General features: G+C 40.2%; 1 protein-coding gene across 7 annotated transcripts in view; it reads right to left on the reverse strand.

Annotated features, from left to right (window-relative positions):
- The window catches only part of PRDM2 (PR/SET domain 2), a 68,963-nt gene that overhangs the window by 1,264 nt on the left and 46,557 nt on the right, over positions 1-21,142 (reverse strand). For 5 of the 7 annotated variants that reach the window (XM_055798717.1, XM_055798720.1, XM_055798722.1 and 2 more), the window contains 2 exons: positions 17,743-17,853; positions 11,898-16,269 (listed from right to left, as the gene is read on the reverse strand). In XM_055798717.1, the coding sequence (XP_055654692.1) occupies positions 11,898-16,269; positions 17,743-17,853 (4,483 nt within the window). Of the gene's footprint in view, positions 1-6,825; positions 6,911-9,076; positions 10,254-11,897; positions 16,270-17,742; positions 17,854-21,142 lie in introns of those variants that run through there. The other 2 variants (XM_055798718.1, XM_055798719.1) reach the window with 2 other exon arrangements.

Below are 21,142 nucleotides of genomic sequence, written 5' to 3' on the forward strand. Positions count from 1 at the left end.
GTCCTTACACATAGATTTTCGAGTGCAGTGGAACTGCTAGTCAGACATAAAGAAGGACAAAATTTTCCATTACGACAGAAAAACAAAAACCACAGAAATTTAAAAAAGCAATTCAATTATTTCCAAATTAAAACTCGTGGTTAAAATCGTCTGCCAAAGTTTTGTTATTTGTTATATGTAAATCATCCTCTCCAGCCTTTGTGAATTTAATACTGAGGCGTTCATCTAGTGTCTAAGGAGCAGAACGCGGTAACGAGGAAGTCAACAAAAGCCAGATTTTGTTGTCCCATAAAAGGGCTGTTGCCAAGGGACACAGAAGAATATCCAAAATGAGTTTAGTTTGTTTGGCTTCAGTTCTTTACTATAACTAGAAGAGAGAAATTTTAGTTTCCTTTTATTTAGAATGTTTCCATTTAAGTAAAGCTTAACGTATTAAAATTTATTATGACTTGTAAAAGTTCTTCTATAACCAGTAACATCTGTCTGTTCCTGCCTGCAATGAGCCGATGCCTGGATCCTGTGGGAAACCTCATAATAATCAAAAAATAATCCTCAAATCTAAAGACACAAGAGTGTCTGAGAAAATCTGACCTGCATTTTTCAAGTGCATCCTGCCCCCAAAACCAACACGCTGCAGGGATCGTCCACCTGCTAATTTCACCGGGCTTGAAAGCTCATACATCGTTGGCGATTACTTGGAAGTTGAGGATTAGGGGGACAAGATAAAAAGGGATTGTTTTTTCTAGACAGAAATTGAAATCGTGTTCTTAATGGAATTCTTACTGTTGCCTTCCCACAGGCTCCCCATCATGGCGAGGCACCAGCACACGGCAGCGGTGTCCACGCTACTGGTGCTGCTGGGAACTCGCTGCCCTCTCTGCACCAGTGTCAAACTGGAGCGGACCTACAACTCTCTTTTTAAAAAGCCTGTGGGGTGGCTGGATGCTTTAGGAGTAACCCCCTGGGTCGGCGAAGCGGAGGGGGAAAGGGAGCTGGCACACGCCTGGCGCACACAGGAGCAGTCACTGCGGTGGCCCGATTTTAGCTCTGCCACCTTGCACCTGCTTTTGCCATCACCCGTGTGGGTAACTTGAGACAGCAGAAGGACAGGGATTCTCTGCCAGCCCAGCAATTGGGAATTCATGGGAAAGGGGGCGAGGGGGCTCTAGGCAGCCCAGACAGGCAGCGCACCCCGTGCTGTGGCCAGCCCCCACCAGCCCACTGCTTAGGAACAGTCCTAGCCAGGAAAGAAAAAAAAGGAAAAGAAGGAAAAAAATACAAAGAAAAAAAGGAACAGCATCCGAAAACGTATTATGCCTGCAAGAAAAAGGGCACAGAAACCAAGTATTGGGCAGCAGATAGGACTTGTTTACACTGTGTATCAACTAGGACTTTTAAATCAGGATTAAAAGTTCTGGTAAACGGACTTCCCCCCCCCCCCCCCCGCCCCTTTTTACCAAAGGACTTTTAAATCAGGATTAAAAGTTTTGGTGAAAAAAAAAAATAATAAATTATGGCTCTACCATAAATCAAAGCCAACCCAACTTAGATGATAGTGGGTTGGTTTTTTACATGTAGACAGGGTTGAAACCACTCTCTCAACTGAAAGCACGCCCTAACTAAAGACACAAATCACAGAATTCAGTGAGACTCACTACAATAAAAATCCACTAAATCCCAGGTCTTACAGCCTTCCATCCCTGGATCTGAAGGTGTTCGCAGGATGAGTCAGTACCACAATCCCCGCTTTTCAGATGCGGAACTGAGTCAGAAGGAAAGCGATTTGCCAAGGTCGCCCAGAAAACCAGCAGCCTCCAAGCAGAGGCAGGCAGAGAGGGAAAGGCTCCCTGCGCCACCCCACGTTCCACTGTCTCCTGAACGCTTCAGCAGTTTCACCCACTTGCCCAGACCGAACCCCTCCGGCCGCCCCGTGTCCCCCAGGCAGCCGCGCGAGGACCAGCACACACGGGCCAGGTGGTGGCAAAAACCGCCCGATCCCGGCACACACCTTTCCCTCAGACAGCCTCAAATACATCTGGTGTTTTTAATGGAAATTACCTCGTCTTGCACCACACTTGTGCAATTAACATCCTTCTAAGGTGCTAGTTTAGCTCACTGGAGATGTCCCAGAAAAATAAGCTGCGTGCCTGGTGGGGATGGAGGCTGGAGCGCCTGACGGAGCGGCCAGTCGCACCGGTGACGGTCTGTGAACACACAGCAAAACCATCGCACCACAGGACGGAACATTCAGGTAGTTTTGCTTTACGTTTTTCCCCTCAATTAAAGTGTGTTTTTCTTGCAGGGCTTACACTTCTACTCTCCTAACCTAAAAAACCACATGTGCACAGTCCAAAATTTCGGAGACACACACACGCACTCTATCACATCTCCTAACAGACATCCCATCGACACGTCAGGGAGATCCTCCATCAGGAGTGTTTCCTACCCTTCAATAAAACAATGCCTAAGCTGACAGAGACTGCCTTCTAATAACTGACTGTCTGGGGGAAATATTTAAAAAAAAAAAAAAAAAAAAAAGAGGTACGGATGTTTAAGCCTAAACGCTTGGCTTTGCAGAATTAGGTGAGGCATTTTACAGGCCAGGACTGTGACCGCCTGCCCCCACGGGGGTGTCAGGGCACAAATAAATTTCTGGGCTTCTGCTCTCAGTGAGAACTAAACCATCACGCTGCTAACCTAACTGGCATGTACTCTCTTGCGCTAGCATATTGCTTCATGAGAAAGTAAATACATGAAACAAGGACTTGGAAAAACATCAACCAACAATTACACGAACAGTATTTTTATATTTTTTTAAGTGAAACAAAGTATTGAGCAGGACAAAAAGGTTTGTGGGCAGAATTCTGTTGAGGAGGATGCCCTCCCTCCTGCGGAAGAGTCCTGCCTCTGTGTAAAAAACACAGGGGAGCAGCAGAACGAAAAAACGACCTTAACGTGCTGTACTGCAGCTACGCTGAGATTTACGGGTGTTTATTTATAAAAGTGGTGAAAAAGCTGGAACACGTCAGGATTTTATCTCGCAATCATGTGACGCTAAAGGACATAACACGAATATTATGATTTTATGGTCAGGCCTTTCATGAATCTAAACTGGAAAAACCTGTTGCCGAGATCCTTTGCACTCTCAACTTTCAAGAAGATACCCAGCAGCACTCTCTAACCACGGTGGTTCAAAGAACTTATTATCTTTAAAGTAGCCTTCCTCTCCCACAATAACTCACAAATTGTTTTGTTTCACACATGGGCTCTGGAATTCAAGTTTCTTCATTGTTGACTCAGTTCCGCTCCCAGTGAAATCCTGCTTCAGACCACTGTTAACTTCAGGGACTAACACCAAACCAGCACTGAGAACTGGTGGAAAAAAAAATCTCACCTCATACCTACAACCCACCTGGGGGACCACCTACAATTAATGTAGCCATATCATTTTACTTAAGCATTACTAGATCCTTCAAAAGCAACTAGTGATCTAAAGTAGCCACTTCAAAGAGGTTCACCACTGAGGATGGCTACTGAGCTCCTTCAGAAAACCAGCCTCCTTGGTGGTACTTCAAATTGAGCTCAAAGAAATTATTAGTCACTTTAAGAAATCTTGGTTTGGGTCTGTAACTTTAGATGAACAGTACCACATCAGCAATTTACCTTCCTGCCCTTTTAAAGAAGCACAGAGCATTGTGCCAGCCAAAAAGTAAAGATGTTGGATTAAAACCAGCAGTACCCAAAATGCATCTACACTGTCAAATAATCTGGTCATTTGATAAAGTTTGTATCTACTGAATCACATTCTAAGAATGAGAAAACTATCACACTGAGGGCAGACTGCTGCTGATTTTATTTAGCTTTATACAGAAGGGGTTACTCCAAATGAGTTCAAAGTGTTTACTGAAGGCGGTACGACCCCTCAGTCCCCAGCACATCTCTTCACGTAAAAAAGAAACCACAGAACAAAAAGTGCTTTTGATTTAAAGAGAGAGATGAGTGAAAGAAGGGGGTCTACAACTTCAGCCAAACTCCGGAGTCTGAGTGCACAACTCTTCCCCACAGCTCAGTGATGGAAGAATTCCTCATTTCTCACCTTCCCACCTCCTTCCCCACTGCAACGTTTAGCAGCAGTCACAGCACCGAAATGAAACGCTAAATACGCTCTGGCACCCCAGTTGCAGGTGGCACATACTAACTGGTACTCGCAGGCGATGTGCATGTGAGCCACGCGCGCCCAGAGCCAACTGCCCCCGGAGCAGCGGCCGCGCTCCTGGCTCTGGCAAGGACAACAGCCAGAGCTCTGCTGCTTCCCCTTTGCTGCCAGGCTTCCAAACACCCTGGGCAGGCAGCACGTCCTCTGCGCTCTCAGCAGAATCACTCCCCTGAGAAAAATCCCTCGTGTTTACTCCACCACAGGCATTTAACTTTGCTGAGCAGCACCACCGAAACTGCAGAAGGATCCAGGCATGTCCTGCTGGAACAGGCCCAGATACCAGATTATCGTTAATTCTTTTTTGACTGACACAGGGCATCATGGACGAGTGCAAGTCTCAGTTTTGCTGTTCACCTGAAAGGCAGCACACCTCCCGCGTGCAATGCCACCTTGCACCATGCAGGCTGGGTGCTGAGCCTGTACTCCTGAAAAATGGAACATCACCCACTGAATAATCAAAGCTGTTTCTCACAACCCTTCGGCAGTTTCTTGGAGCAGTGCCACCCAAAACATGACTCAGAGACCATGTTTGGCTTGTGAAACATGTAAGTCTTACAAAAAAATAAGCAAGAGATACATATACACACCAAATGCATGTTGCCGATTACTGTACTATGTTCCACAAAACACTCGAGTTTTGAATAAATTAGGAAAATGAAGCAGCTACCTATCTCTTAAGAAAAAGCTTCCCTCCAACTTGATGCCTGCTCAAGCTTCCCTTTGAATTTCAGTGTTTCACTGCCTTGCATCTGAAAAAAACAAACCAGCAGTATTTTCAATGCTGTTTTCCAAATGCATGCTTTCAAAAGTACACTCTACCAAAAGCATTTTTAAAGACTTACTGAGAGAAGTAAACATGCAGGATCAGCAAAATAAAATGAAAAGGGATGAAGTATGCATGGGAAGTCCACGGTCAGGTTTCCCCTGAGCTACAGAACGGCTTGCAAGTGGGCAGGGGCTGGAGGCTGTGGTCCCAGGGCAGAAGGGGCTGTAACACCTCTTCTTCCAGTACTGCCAATAAGCACCTAGCAGACACCGGAGGTTACACCAGCAGCTCCCTTACCCACTCCTGGTCTAACAACCCACTTGAATTCTGCACGTCTGGGTGGGGACCCTTGCCTGACTGCAAGCGACGAGCACGAAGCTGCACCAACCTCAGCTACAGTTACGAATTCCACTCAAAAAATACCTGTAAGACAGAACTTAAATCGCAAAGTCAAGACCCCAGAGGCAGCTTAGGAAACAACATGAATCATTCATACATATGGAATAAAGACCCATCTTTAACATTAATATTTTTCATTAATATCTTTCACTTGGTGTGTAAAATGGACCATTAACCTTACACTTAATATATGGTGCCTTTCTTACAGTGTTTTATTTGCCTCTTGCTCTGGAACAGAATTGTTTTCCCTCACATTCCTGCTCTTTCAAAAAATCCTGGAAGGTCCTACACATACCCTCTCCATTAAGAGCTGCTATTCACTCCTAGAGCAGCTCCAGCCTGTGAACGAAGCGACAGTTTCTACTAAAATAACACAGTATGCAACTACGCAGTCAGAACACATCACACTGTGTACGTGACCAGGATACTACGGCTTTGTACTGCAACCTGAACAGGGCGAGTTTGAAATCTCTTGAGGATTTGGATCTGTACTTTACTCCCAAGTGTTCTCCAAGACATCTCTTCTGAGTAGCCTTTACTCTCAGTTCACCAGATACTGGGTAACGTCTGTCCACAAAGTTTAGATGAAGCCGTCCACTTCTAAAAGTAACTCCGATTGTTGAGGCTGCCTAGGTGAAGCTTTACCGAGTTCCCATTAAAATTCCCTAAGACTTGTGCTTCCAAGTGTTGAGTGCTTTCAATACTCCAGCTACAGCTTAAAAACATCAAACACAGTATGGTATTAATTCTACAAGTATTACTATTCTATTTTAAAATACTGCATAGGGGTGACCCAAAATCAGCTTTTCTCTCTACTGCTATCAAAGTATCTTCAGTAATACTAGGAAATTTCATGTTAGCCTCCAGATCTAATGCTTTACCAGTTCAATTAAATAGAACATGTGGAAGTTTACATAATTCACTACCACAAAAGCTCAGATCCACCCAGCATGCACTTGTTGTCCAGAATCTATCCTTTTAGCTCGTTTTCATCATGAAATAGATGTCGAACGTCATGTGATTCATGCAGATCACACGTTCAGCAAATAAAAGCCAGAATTAGTATGTAAAGTCTTCCCAGTCCTCTTTTTAAGGTCATTCACAAGCTATCTGTCTGTCACAGATTATCGCTTGCAACTCAGCTTCTTAGCCGAATGTGACTCCAGCAAAAGCTGGATAATAATTTTGGAAACGAAGTCACAAACCTCAGTTAAGTGAAGGAACCGCTATTTATTCCCACATCTGAAATTGCAACTTTACACATCAGATTGCCAGGATCTAATTTACTATGACATCTTCCCCCACCCCCCCCCCCCCCCCCCCCCCAAAAAAAAAAGTCATCAGGAACTGAACTAGAACTTTAAACAAAAGGCTTACAATACAAAATGCCAACAAAACACAGTACCAGAAACACACTAGCCTAAATCAACTACAGGTAGCTTACAGAAAGGGTCAGGAGCTTGCAGAGCAAGGCAGGAAACACTCTGTGCAGGGGGCCTGGCTGCATCACCTGGGCTGTCTCGTAACGCCTAGGATTGAACACATTTAAGACATTCTCTGATACAGACTGCATAATGGGGGCAAAAATGGTAAGCACAACACGTCAGATCTCCCGTCTCCACACACGCTTCAGCGTTACTGTTTTTATCAAACTGACACTGCATTTGATCTTGACCAGCGTGCCAGTTAGTCTATGTAAACAGGACAAATTTAATTGTTCTTATTGCCTGGTTGGATGCATTTCAAGAAATGTCAGCACTTTGTGGGCATCATCACAGCTTTATTGTTGCACTCAGATCATAAAGAGGCAGTTATAAAAGCCACAGAAATTCAATTATGCAGATGAGATGCAAGAGCAATAGTAACTACAAAAGCTGTACGTTTCCTGTATGTGATGAGTTGCCTAATTAGCAATGAAACTTCTTGATTAGCTCTCGTTTTGGAATACAGATCTCCATCACACCACACTTCACTTGACAACTGGTGTGTACAAACGTGTATGAACATCTCAGTGTGGCAACATCCTTGGGACACAACAGGATTTAATATCACAGCAGAGAAACAGCAAAGACAAGGGTAACAGGATTTCTGCCATAGTATTAAGGAATGAAGGAAGGAAGTTGCCTTTATTTATGAACAGTTCACTGCTAGACGTCTCTAATAAATATTTCAAGTGATCAGAATACTGAGACTGCAGTAAGACCAAGCACCAACTAGTATTTCATTTGTCAGTAATAGAAGACAGACATGAAACATTAGCATAAGTTTATGTCCCACCCTCAGTAACCTCAAAACTATGGGAGAGATTTTACCTTCCCGCCTCCCCCACCCCGTTTCTTACAAAATACCCAAATACAACTACAGGTAGGCAAACCAAAAATCTTTTCACTTAGGTAAATACAGTAAAACCTAATCAACACTAAAAACCTTCACTGTGGCTGTCCTACCACCTAACTAATACAAGGGCTGCCGTAAGCGAGGTAAGAATTCCGCTCTCGAATCATGGTGCACTATCTAACCGCAGCGTATGGCCACGAAGCAGATGTGCCTGCACAAAACACCCAGTGAACAACGTCAGAACTTCTGCACCATTGTACCAGAGTTTCCCTATCAGTTAAAACGCAGGGAAAACTTAGTTATGGAGAGGATAACATGTTTGAGGAATGACATACCACATGAGAAAATAAACTGGGAGTTCTTGTCTATTTTACTCAAAGAAAAGCATTATTTGAATAGACAACAAAATAAAGGACTAACTTACTACTGGATTAGTAAGGAATAGCACTACAAAATTGGCTACTGCAATACTGTTAGTCTTAATGATGCTATATTATTCCATCCAACTGCCACATTAATACGGCCACAGATGCTTCCAGCTCCCTGCAGGAGGCAGAATGCTTATCTGCTGGTGGAGTGCAACATGCCAAAATTCTCATAGCCAAAACTCTTTACATGTATTTTTTAAATTAAAGTATATTTCACAACTTTAAAGCATACAAAAATAGAGCATTATAATATTAGAAAAACTTGAAATGGTGTGTGTAATTTTAATTAAAGTAGTTTAAATGTGTTACCCGTGTCCAAAATAAAAAGATAAAAATTTAAGACTAACTGCAAAGTGTCAAATGGTTATAAATTTGTCTCAGTGGACTGGGTGTAGACAGCTAAAGGATGCAAGCACACTTAAATCCTTCTAGATGTACACTGTTTCATCTTTTCATTTTTCCTGGTACATCTGGTTCCCACACAAAAGGCAAGCTTCCCACAATTTTTTAAAAAGTTTACTTTATTGATTACAGTTATATAAAATGTGTCACGATAGTTTCATCTAGTTGGTCATTAAGTGCTTGCAACCCCACAAAGACTCTTAAGTACGTCTGCAACTCAATGAAGTATTGCATGCTGGAGGAGAAAAAATCCCTCTTGGGTTGCTTACCTGCATTTACAGTACCTTCAGCAAGGCTACAATGTTCAAAAGCAATGACAACCCCACTTTTATGTCAAATGGTAATTTTTAATGTTTTCATTAGAATAGTCTTTATATCACTCTCCAATCGAAGAAAAAAATGTAACTAACAGCAAACTTTAATACAGGAACATGCTCCAAGATTAACAACCCAAAACGAAAACAAAATGAAATTAATGTAAAATGTAAATCACATATAGTACAATTGAAGTGTCCAAAACAATTTAAATAATTTTAAATATTTTATTTTTTTTAAACTTGCTACAAATGCTTTATACAATATTTCAACATAAAGTCCCCATAACAGAAATGTAACAAAATGGGAATGATAGTGAAAGTGAAAGTTAAAGTGGCACAAATTCACCAAACAAGTATTAAACTACAAATTTTAAGAGGTAGATTACTTTTTAAGTCAAGAACAAAAAATAAAAGGGGTGGCTGTATAAAGAAACTAGTCACTTTCCATCAGTTCTGTCATTAATCTTGAAAGCTGTATGAACACATGACAAACAGTATTTCCATAAAAAGCTGCTATGAACAACAGACCAATTTGTTGTCTTAAGTTATTAGATAGAGGTGTATGACCCTTTAGAGTAATTATATATTTAACTTTCAAAATATACAGGTATGTAGTCCTGGTCTAGCCTTCTTATCGATAAAAAGATACACTGCATTCATTATATATATGGTATTTAGAAACTGATATCGGTATTTCATTGCTATATAAAGTTTCATTTGCATGTATAAATAGGAATTTGGAAAATTCATAAAACATCCAAATCAGGGTTTTTTACCCATTGTACTCTGGACATCTAAAAAACTCAGAAAGCGAGGAGGGTGGGACGAAAAGGAAATTCTGTCGCTAGGTTGGCCTCTACTGATCCATATAGGCAAAAAGCTTTAAGAGACTTAATACATGACAAATACACTTTGAGTGCAGCAAAATTCGTTGTCCCTGAATCTACGACGAATCATTGACAAAATTATAGAACCTGCTTTGCCAAGTTATACAACTGGACTGCCTGTGTGCCATTCATGAAGGTACGGACAAAACCAGGATCTAAGCAAGCACGAGAGCAAAAGATTTGGTTTAGTTAATCCCACTACTTCTTTTGATGGTTTCATGTGGGTTTTGTTCTGTTTTTAATAGTACCCTTCTCTTATCTGAATCATCCTGTAGCCCAGCACGAGTGTCAGGCACCAAGTAAGAAAAATCTGTGCCTGACACTGAATATTAGCAAGAAGCCTGCAGGCAATTTTATGATTGTGAGTCAGCTTCAGCTGGTTTCGCAAGCTTGGTGGATTTCACATCCATTGTCGTAGTGCTTATCCTAAGTTGAGCATGCAACAGCTCTATCATGTCATTAAAGGATTTTTTTTGTGTGTTTTGTTTTTACAGAAGATTCCTAGAAAATAAAAAACAAAAACTGAAGATAAATGACAAAACAAACTATTTGTGAACGGAGTATGTTTACACAGAAAAACTGAAAGGTGAAAAACAAATTTGGAGACAAATATTACATGAAGCAGGTCTTGAAAAAAAATACTAAGAATTAAGATTTCCTGGAAAAAAAACCCATACCCCAACATGCCTGCATAGAGTAGAATCTATGTTAGCCTGCGCGGACATTAGTGTATGAAGGCAAAAAAATTCTTCACACTACATACTTGATATTAAAAAAAAAAAAAAAGAGTTTACTAGATAATCTAGATTTAAGAACATTATTTCAGAAACAAAAAGCAAGAATTATTCTAGCCTAACTATTCATTACACCAGTGAAGACTGTGCTGCCAAACTAAGAGTATTTGAGACAGTCAAGGAAAACTTACCCCTCAGTAAACTGTTATTTACCCCAAATACTATTAAACTTTCAAACTGCCCTCTAGCACTTTGAAATCATTCAGTTACATTGAACCTTTCCTTTACAAAGTATTTCCTCAAAATTTTCACCTAGAAGATCTTCACGGTAAGACACACAAGCTGCAAACAGTTTGGATTTTGACACTTCTCGACAAATTCTGCTAGGGGACACCTGTTCTGAAGGAGGCTGCCAGTTCCTCCCCCTCCTCCACCATCAATTACTTTGATTAAAAAAAATACTACCTTCAGCCATAAATCTGGTGTTAATCACAGCCATGCACTGCAATTACCAAAACCAAGAGAACTCTTAATTACCAGTAAGCTTTGTGAAAGTTACTTGGCAAATCAGATACCCGTTTCCAAGATTAACAGGGCAGAAGCATGCTAATAAAAGTTGTAACGCTTTGCAAAATATCCTATTGATGTGAGAGACTACATGAAGATGTAAGTCGGGACTCAGGCACGCAGATTAAGATTTTCTTTATTTATTGAAGTATTACTCTTGTAATTAAAATGCTTCTTCTCAAATAAGAAATAGAACTTTAATTATAAAATTTGTTTATACTGAAACATAAAAGCATGATACTTCTAACAAATTTACATGTTCATGTAACTTTCCTTACACATCTGTTTCCCTTATATTAAGTATTTAATTATCTGACTCAGTTAGTATGCACATACATTTTTGAAGTATTTGGTCATGGTTTTCTTTTTTTTTTTTATGATATGCAGAGAATGCTTTTTATTAAAAACCAACAATGCAAGTTATTTTACTGAGTAAAAAATGCAGTCATCATTTTTAGCTTAGTGAATCACCATAAACTAAATCTAGAATGATTTTGGGCCACTGTGTACGTTAGATATCAAATACAAGGTCAGTGTCTCCAATAACATCAAGTTTAACGACGTTAAGTTTATTTGCACTCAGGTACTGACATTTTTTTTCCAGAGTTTTCAATCCAGTTTATAATTAAAGACATTCTCTATACAAACTATGTATTATTTCATGACAACATGACAAAATGCATCAAGTATGTACATCATACCTCAGTGTGATTGAGCTATTTAACCATGTTTTAGGAAATGCAACCTTTTCTTTTTTATTTAAGCATCCGAAACTCAAAAAAGACCAAGAAAATTGGCAAGCAACGTGTTCCTGTGTTGTTTCAACTTCAAATTAAATGCTTACCTGAAATCTTTTAGTTCTTGCTTTGTACTGCTTTCATCTCTTTTGTTTTCTGCTGCCTCTGCATTTGCCGCCTGCTGCAGGCTTCGTGTAATAGGTCCTCCGATCCTCTCTCTAGATTTTACAGTGAATCTGTCTGCCTTTTTCTTACTCGCCACAGCAGATTTACTTGGCAAAACAGCTTTATTATTCCTCTGTATTCTGACGTGCAATTTCCGGGATGCTTTGCTCGAGATTCCAGAGGAACTGTTCTTAGCGACCACCTTAGTTTTTTTCCCATCAACATGGGACATTCTGGACACTCTTACTGGACTAGAGTTCCTCAACGACGAAGACGAATTTGGCTTTTTAGATCGAATAGGAGGTACAAATTTAACGTTTTGTTTTGATCTGAAGGATGCAGAGGGAAGCTGGATTTGTGCAGGTCCTGAGGTTCGCGCTCTTGTCTTGCCCAGGTGCGGCTGCATGCTCTGCATTTTGATTTCTGCATCTGCTGTTCGCCTACGCTGGCTGTTGCCTTTTTCACTGCTTGCAGGTGAAGAACTTGCACTTTTTTTTGAAGAATTCTTTTTAGAGGAAGGAGAGATGGGTTTTTTGGGACAGCTGTATGACGCATGTTTGTTCAAACTTCCAATGTAAGTAAACTCTCTATTACAGTAGGGGCAGATGTGAGAGTCTGACTCGGATGGATTACTCCTCAGTTCTGCCTTCTGCTGGGCAGATTTCTTTTTTTGCAAGATAGCTTTCTGGACAAGCTGGTTTTTCTTTTTCAATGCACTTATTTTTAGTTTATTTGAGGACATTTTGCTCATCTCAACATTGAAATTAAGTCTTTTTGGCTGACCCATTCTTCTGAAGGCATTCTTTGCAGGGCCAGCTATAACCACCATGCCATTCTTAGGCTGCACTGTCTGTTTCAGTGGTACTGGATTTTTTTTAGGTGTGTATCTCTTTTTATCACTGGCAGATGCACAGGCCAGTATGTGTTTGTGCAACTCAGGCATGTTATCAACACTTTTCCCACATTTTGTGCATCGAATGGCAGTTGTAAAAGTCTGTGGAATATTATGGGTAGTGAAGTTTGTTGCAGTAACTCCAATACCCATAGGATTACGATGGTGATACTGAAATGGAGGTGGTTTAAAGCTTGGGTAGTGCTGGTTGAGGCCCATACGAACATCTGGATCTTTAGATTTTACTCCAGAAGCCATTATTTTTATGGTAGTATAAAGCTCTTCGGAGGAATCATTCAGATCTTCATCTTCCTCCTCTTTAGAAGCTTCCAAAGAATCTTCTGGCAGGCTCTGCATGTGCTCCACATTTGCCTTACTGGGGTCAGTAAAATTCTGGGGTCTTAAAGTCCCGCTTTCAAACTCATGATGTGTGCACTCTTTGTCTGGGTGGAGATCCCGCTGATGCTGTTGCAAATTGCACAAAAAAGCAAATTCCTTTTTACAGACCGAGCAAACAAAGATATTTCCTACTCCATGAAGCAGAAAGCGATGTTCTGACAAGTCAGTTTTATCCCTAAAAAGCTGTACACAGAATTCACATTTGAAGGGCCATTCTTCAGCATGAACGGATAAATGCTTCGTTAGGTCTTTAATGGAAAGAAAAGGTGACTCACAGACATTGCACACAAAGCTTTTATTGAATGTTTCCTGCACAACTCCCAATTCACTGGACATATGAGGATCTTCTCTTGCTTTCTGTTGTCCATTTTCAGCTTCTTCCTGTTTTATTACGGGGAGAGTATTTTCAAGATTATCAGCAGAGGAAACAACAGAAGAAACTACAGAAAGAGGAGGTGGAGACGGAGATGAAGAAGATGAAGAGGAGGAGAAAGAGGAGGCAGAGGAGGAGGCAGAGGAGGAAGAGAGTGTAGGAGGACCAGGTGAAGCAGCAGAAGGAAGAGGTTCAACAGAAGGAACAGGAGATGGAGAAGGAGAAACTGTAGGTGAAAGAACTGGTAGCGGGGACTGGGTAGTAGTGTTAGAAAGCGGCGATGGACATGAAGACGTGTTAGTGGCACTGGCAGAGACATCTGGAATTGATAATGGCATTGTTGGAAGAAGGGGAGGAGGTGACGTCGCAACTGTTAACACAGGCAGGCAGGGCGGTGGGGAAGGAGGATTGGTTGGTGTTAACAAAGGAGGCAGCTGGCACATGGAGGGTACAGCAGATGCCTGTGGAGCAGGAGAAACAGAGGAACTAAGGGGCTGAGTGTCAACAGAAGACGATGCAGATAAGCTGGGATCTGCGTCAGGTTCTGCCTGAGGCTCCAGGGATTTGCTAGGGCTCACACTCCTGTTGCCACCGAGCGTGCTGTCTGTGGCTGCATCCGTTCCATTGTACTCATTCAGCAGAACCTTCTGTAACATGCAAGTTGTTGGCTTCTTCTTTTTAACACCACTACAGGTTGGCTGTATGGAATTTTCTTTGTATTCCCTAATTTCAGCATCACTGCAAGGCTTCTTATGCACACTTAAGTCTAAAACAGATTCCCAGGGAACCTGATTCTTATTTTTGACATCAGACCTTTGTTTCACACCGCTAGATAAATCCAGCGGCTGCTGGTTGCACACATTGCCAAAAGTCGGAGCTGCTGTCCAGTCTTTTGATAATTTATAGTCTTCAAAGCAAAGAGGGCTCAAAGTCTCTTTTTCCTCCCTTCCAGTCAAGCTCCAAGCAGGTGAGTTGCTGTGGCTTTCTAACTTTGGCATTTTTGAACTCCGAACATTGTCATTCCATGCAGTTTTTCCCTCACCTGATTTGACAAAGTCTCGAAGTACTGGACTGTGCTGCGGAGAACTGGGAGGAGAACTGGTCCTTCTTTTAAATCTACTGGATCCAGGAGGCAAAATAGGCGAAGATGTAACAGAAGGTCCTAGTTTGGGGATTTCACTTGACGGAGTTATTTTCTTACTGTCCTGTGTCTGAAGAAGCTGTTTTAGTTTTGATGACAAATAAACACCTTTTTCTTTATGAAAAGGTAAGCTTTCTGTTGAAATGCTAAGAGGAAGATTTAAAGAACTAGTCGGAGTTATAGGTTCTGGGTCTATTTCAGTTTTTATTTTTGGTACAAGAGGAGGGCTGGCAGTTCTCCTCTTTTTGGATTCATTGCTCCCACTGCTAGAGGGTTCCTTAGGAGGTTCATTCACATGTGTTTGTGTAACCTTTAAGTTTGGGGAAATCTCCACTGTGACTGGACTGATTATACAATTTAGTCCATATAAATCTGCAGAGTTGGACTCCATCTGAATCACATCGCAATTGCTAGTGCTGCTGTTGGACTGAATTTTACCATCAATGTAATAATTTAAGTTTTCAGAGATATTACTGGAAATATCCATAATATAGACATCATCTACTTCACCTTCCTCTTCTATTTCTGTACTTGCAATATACACACTCTGGACTGGCGGGGCCTGCTCGGTCTGAAGTGGCGGCTCTTCGGTGAAGAATCCTTTTCTTCTGACACCTTTGGGAATAAGATGACGCTCATGAACCCTACGCTGATGCCTCCGCATGTTGGTGTGAGTTCCAAAAACCTTTTTGCAGTATTTGCATGGATGCAACTCTTTGGGTTCCTTATTTTCCTCAGCAAAAGCAGAGTTTGACATTTCTTGGGAAGCCTTCTCAGAATCCAAGATAACAGAGTCTTGCACAAGACCGGAAACGTTCAGGTCATCTTTAAGACCATCATCCACAAGTACTTGGTTATCAGCAACATTATCCAAGTGTTGTGATGACGTTAGTGTTAAGAACGGTTTCCTTTTTGGCCTTGCCTCATGGCGTCGCTCATGCCTTCGCCTGTTAATTTGAGTACCAAAGGCTTTCCCACAATATCGACACCTGAAAGCATGGTTAAGAGTAGATATATGGATGTGCATGTGGCGTTCAAGTCCTTGCTTCGTTGTAAACTTCCTCTCACAATGCCGACAGGGAAACATGAATGCTTCCTGAACATCACCGTTCGATTCACCTCTCGATTTTGGAATTTTCACAACAAGTTTCTTCTTTGGAGAGCTTTCTGGAGATTCTTCTGACGTACTCTTTTGCTCTTCCATAGAGTCTAACTTTTCTTCACATATCAAAGGCATTTCAGCATTTTCTTTAGGCATACTGGTATCCTCTATTTCCTCTTCATCTTCCTCTTCCTCATCCTCCTCATCATCATCATCATCTAAATCATCTGATGTACAGTTTATTGCGTCTCCTTGTTTGTCTTCAGTTACCATTTGTGGTTCACTGGTAGGACTGGGGATCATCAGCTTTGGAAGTACATCTTGATTTACCATTTCCTGGATCACAGCTGTTTGTTCCAGGGACAGTACAGCAGAAACAGAAGGCGCCTCATCTTCCTCTTTGTGACCTGATACACAAAGTATGAAAAGAAAAACATGAGACATTTTTAACAAACACTTCAAAGTATGCTACACCTTTCTTCTACTTTTTCTTCTAACACAACATATCCAACGTTTATGACCCAACACAGTACCACTACTTGTCACCACCGTGATTCCACGCTGAGAATAAAACTGTATTCAGAAATTTCCTTTCTGAAACTTCAGCAAAATGTAGGCAACTGCCTATAGTTAACAGAGAATCTCTGGATTCAACACTGTGGCCAAGAAACCCAAAACAGCCTGAAAAGTACCAGAACATATCAAGGTAGACCTCAAAACACTTCACAAAACCTCCAAAAAACTTTCACTGACTTTCCTTAGAGCAAGTAAGTGTCAGGAAAGTACTGTAACATGTACTGATACAGTATATAGGAAACCTGTCAAGCAAATTTTGGATTTTGACCATTTCTCCAAATTATAACAATAAAACAATCTGGATTTGTACTGCAATATGTAGCAAGGTGTACCTTGTAGTTGGCACAGTACTTTGAATTCTTTGTATCAGATTTTCTATTAGTTGTTGCCTGAATGGCTGTTTTCTACACTTCTGAATCACAGCCTGCATGCATTTCATTTATTGGTGTCGACAGATTCTTTATTCACACCTCTGCATGCTAGTCTTACCTATCTGCTGTCAGATACATTCACTGCTGAAGAAAATAACCTTGCTGCTAATTCACACCATGGTGCATAAGCAGTTACATGTATAGAGCAAGAAGTTCCTCCCCATTCCCTAGCTGGGGCTTAAGACGCCTGGAACGGTGGTGCACGTGTTGTGCAAGCAGAAGGGACAACAGAGTGAAGGAATGGAAAAGTTACGGGTCAAAAGAAGTTCAAGAAAAGAAGCTTGAAAGAAATCAGTACCTATACAGACCTTTAAACACCATCGTTACACAGCAGTGGCAAGTTTTAAGTTCTTGTAAAACATCAAAAAACCCTATACATTTAAAACACCTTTCAGGCATTTTTACATATATACTATGAAAAAAACAATTTTGAAATCAATTTGTAAACAACTTTTGCGGATAATCTTTAGGACAAACAGCACGCTTAGCAAGTCAGTGCATTAATACTGTATTTCTTGCCCTTGACACTAACTTCTATTAAATAAGTATAAATAATGACTGTGTAACTAAGCTCCAAAGACATTATTTTAGCATAAGGACTTTTCTCTACTATTCTGTTCTAAAGAGTTTGGATTTATGTCTAAATTTTTACAGCACATTAGTTTTTCCCTGTTGTCAGAGTTACATGTTTAATGGCATATTTCTGATATCCCAGTTCCTTACTAACAAAAAAGTTTGGGAAAACAATATAAATGTGTTCACTTTGCTACACTAACACAACATGCTGACATATTAAACATGACAACAAGTGTCCTTTGATTCAAAAAGGATAGTTAGGGGGAAAAAAAAAAAAAAAGATACTGGAGAACTCACCCTCTTTAGAATCCCTCATATCTGCAGAAGTAGAATCCAAATCAGCCTTTTTCTGTTTTGTATCCGCTGCCTTCTTTCCCTTGTTTTTACCTTCCTGAGTCTTTTTCTTTCCTGGAGAAGAAAAACACACCAATATTTATTATTCCTGTTCAACAATTTTTATTTTTCATATCTGAGTGGCAGAATTAACACACTCAACTTTGGAATACACCACACGCTTCTGTAGAAAGCCTGTTTTCCTGAGGAATACAAATGACAGATCAGTAAGAAGGACAGCATTCAGATAAATCAGTAAGTCCTTAAGAGTCCAGAAGAAATTAAAAGTAAAGACAACAACGAGTTTCTAAAAACTTAAGATTCCAGAATATTTTACTCACTTTCAAAGCAAGAATAGACTATAACAGAAACATATTGCCCAGCGTTAACCAGCTCACATCATAGTTACCCAATACCTTCACATGGCTATTAAATTACTGTATCTCATACAAGTATACAGAAAATATGAAATTTCTTCATATACTATTAATCCTTAAAGGTAATTGGAAGACCTTATGAAGTAGAAAACCACAGAGGTCGCTCTTACTTGAACATTCTGAGTAATGACTTGAAGAGAGTTATAATAAAAGCAGTGAAGTAATATCATCATGAGAAGACTAAAAGCAGCATGATCTTGACCAACAAGGCAAAGACAGTAAAACCAAATTAGATGGAACTGGGTAACAGTAAAATATAAGGGATTTCACTGTGTCCACTGATACAAACAAGTTTCCTAACTCCTTCTGTTAGCAAAATTAAGAAGCATTTATTATTTAAACAGGATGATGAACACAATGAAGATTAGGGCAAAATGACATTATGCAAAGACCTGATCAGTGACGCAAGATGTAAAGACTTGAAAATTTTATTTACCAATGTGCTACAAAATTATACTGCTAATTTTTTCCATTAATCTTAAAGATTCAGCGTGCATTAACACATGAAACTTTTAAAGTCTTCCAATTAAACTAATTGCAAACACCGTATTCTCCATAGAGATGGTTATTTTCCATGTAACGCAGTGGCTGAGACACCAGTCTCTTCTGAACCTTCACACTTCTACACACCACCGCTTTGGAACAAGCACTGTCCAGAAGCAGCAATCCAAATTCCTCCTTTGCTCCCTTTAACACACAAAATACTACTTTTTAAACACACTGACCCTTCCCTCTCATCCAAAGTGTGCATCGTAGCCCTAAGTCAGTTTCTTATTTAGAAGCACATTCTTCCAACTCACAATCCTGTCAACAAGTTCCTCCTTTTTTTCCTCAAAAATATTTTTCACATCTTCAGCCAAGAAATTGAAATGCCTTTTTAAAAAATGTTCCTCTATTCAAACTGAAAATTTCCAAGTATGCACCCCTTCCAACAGACCAGACACAGGTCAGCTTTAAAAAGAAATGCTTGGTTTTATTTGAACATTCTATTCTAGCTAAATAATTATCTGTATTTCTTCTCAAGCAGCTCAGATTTCACAGGCTCTCCCCACATTCCAGTCTGTTTCAGTTTCATGTATTTAATTATCCTTTTTTTATTTTCTTACTCCAACTCAACAGGTTTTAGTCTGAGAATGAATTTTTGTCACCGCTGAAAACACACATGCACCCTTTCCAAAAGTGATCCAGCAATTACCTCTTAATATCTTCAAATACTGTAACAATCCCTGCATCTAAACTTGTCATAATGAACCGGCACTAGTTTATTTGACAATACAATATTCAATTGTATTTTATAGGAAATACCTGCGGGTTCTCAGAAGATTTAGCCTATATTTTAGGTGTTCACACAGGCGGAAGTTTAAAGCACATCTTTACCTGACAGGCTACTGAATGTCTGGTTTTTACATGATTTTTTGTTATCAGCACCTCTAATGTTTGTAATTACATCCGGTAGTACCAAGATCTAAGTATGAAGGATTTCAAGTAAGTTTCCAGAAGTATCTGCCATGTCACCTGAAATCACTCTCGAAACGTACGGTAACACAATCAACAAACAGTTGCATTATTAGGTAAAAGTTCTAAATGTAAAATTTCAATAGATCCCAGAGAATCAAACACACATCACAACAGCAGCAACATAACAAAACTTAATTGCTGGAACCCTTTGAGAACCATCAACTTTTTTGCAGACGGCTTATCATTTGAAGACCATCATCAGTATCTTGACTTAAATGACACAGTTCTAGATTCATCTCCCATCTCTACAGGTGAGACTGGAAACAAGAAGGAAAAGACTGATCCACAGGCCCCTCACATCGATGCCAAACTTGGCCACAGTTAGGGACAGTACTTTACTATATGATACAGCATATGATGGTATGGTAGATGAAGTCACCAGGCAATTCTACACCTAATTCTACAGCAGCACTTAATTTCAGCATAATGCAGGTTACTGTAAAAGCCTTCAAACCAAGACCCAATTAATTCTTTCTTATAAAAGACTAGAAATATATCCTGCTCTTAAAAGTGTGAGGTCAAGTATGTACAAGCAACAACAAAAATCACTTGTAAGTGCTAAAGCTTGCGTAGGTTTTCCAGGTGTCATCCATTTACAGAATATAAATTTTTAGTACCTCAAATCCAATTATAACCTTGGAAATCACTAGAATAGCATGATTTGTATGCAAAACTGAGTTACTTAAGTCACGTACATCCTTATGTTATTGATGGAAAGAACATCATTTGCAAGTTCTGCCAAACTCCTAAATAAGATTTTTTAAAAAATGCAACATGCTCACAATGCAACCTGCTCACTGATACAGCTGGATGTGTTTAAAGTTCTTTGCCTATAAGCATAAACATATTTGAAGAGAAGATTCATCTAGCACCTACTTGCCCTTACTCAGAACAGCGAGCAAAACCACTTGCGTACATATGTAATTTTAGATCCATCAGATCAATTGCTGACACACATCAACTAGAGACACAAACCAATTTTTGATGTTTTCCTTTTACCAGCTTTTGTTTGTTCATTTTCTAGGTTGTAGCTTTCTTTGTAAAGTTTAAAAGAATCCTCTGTGCTCAAGTATGGCAACAACTGCCCCAGATGCATCCATTTCAGGGCCCTGAAAGCTCAATAGCAGATGCCCAGGAAGAGAAACCAAGAAAAAAGTGATACTTTATTGGTAAGCTCTCCCAGCTTTCATGCAGCTAGAGTTCAGGAACTTCTGAAGATATTCAATAGCTTTTGACAGACTTTCCTCCACGAGTTCTCAAAGTGTTTTTTAAATCCATGTAAACCTGAAGGATTTGCATCATTTCTTCCTGCAGATTTTCAATGAAAAATGCAACCTACTATTCTGATATAAAGGATATTAATGAGTATCTCAAGGTCTGTCCCTTCGTTTTCTTACAGTTTAAGATGT

The sequence above is a fragment of the Falco peregrinus genome, chromosome 3, assembly GCF_023634155.1.
Source record: "Falco peregrinus isolate bFalPer1 chromosome 3, bFalPer1.pri, whole genome shotgun sequence".
NCBI lineage: Eukaryota > Metazoa > Chordata > Aves > Falconiformes > Falconidae > Falco > Falco peregrinus.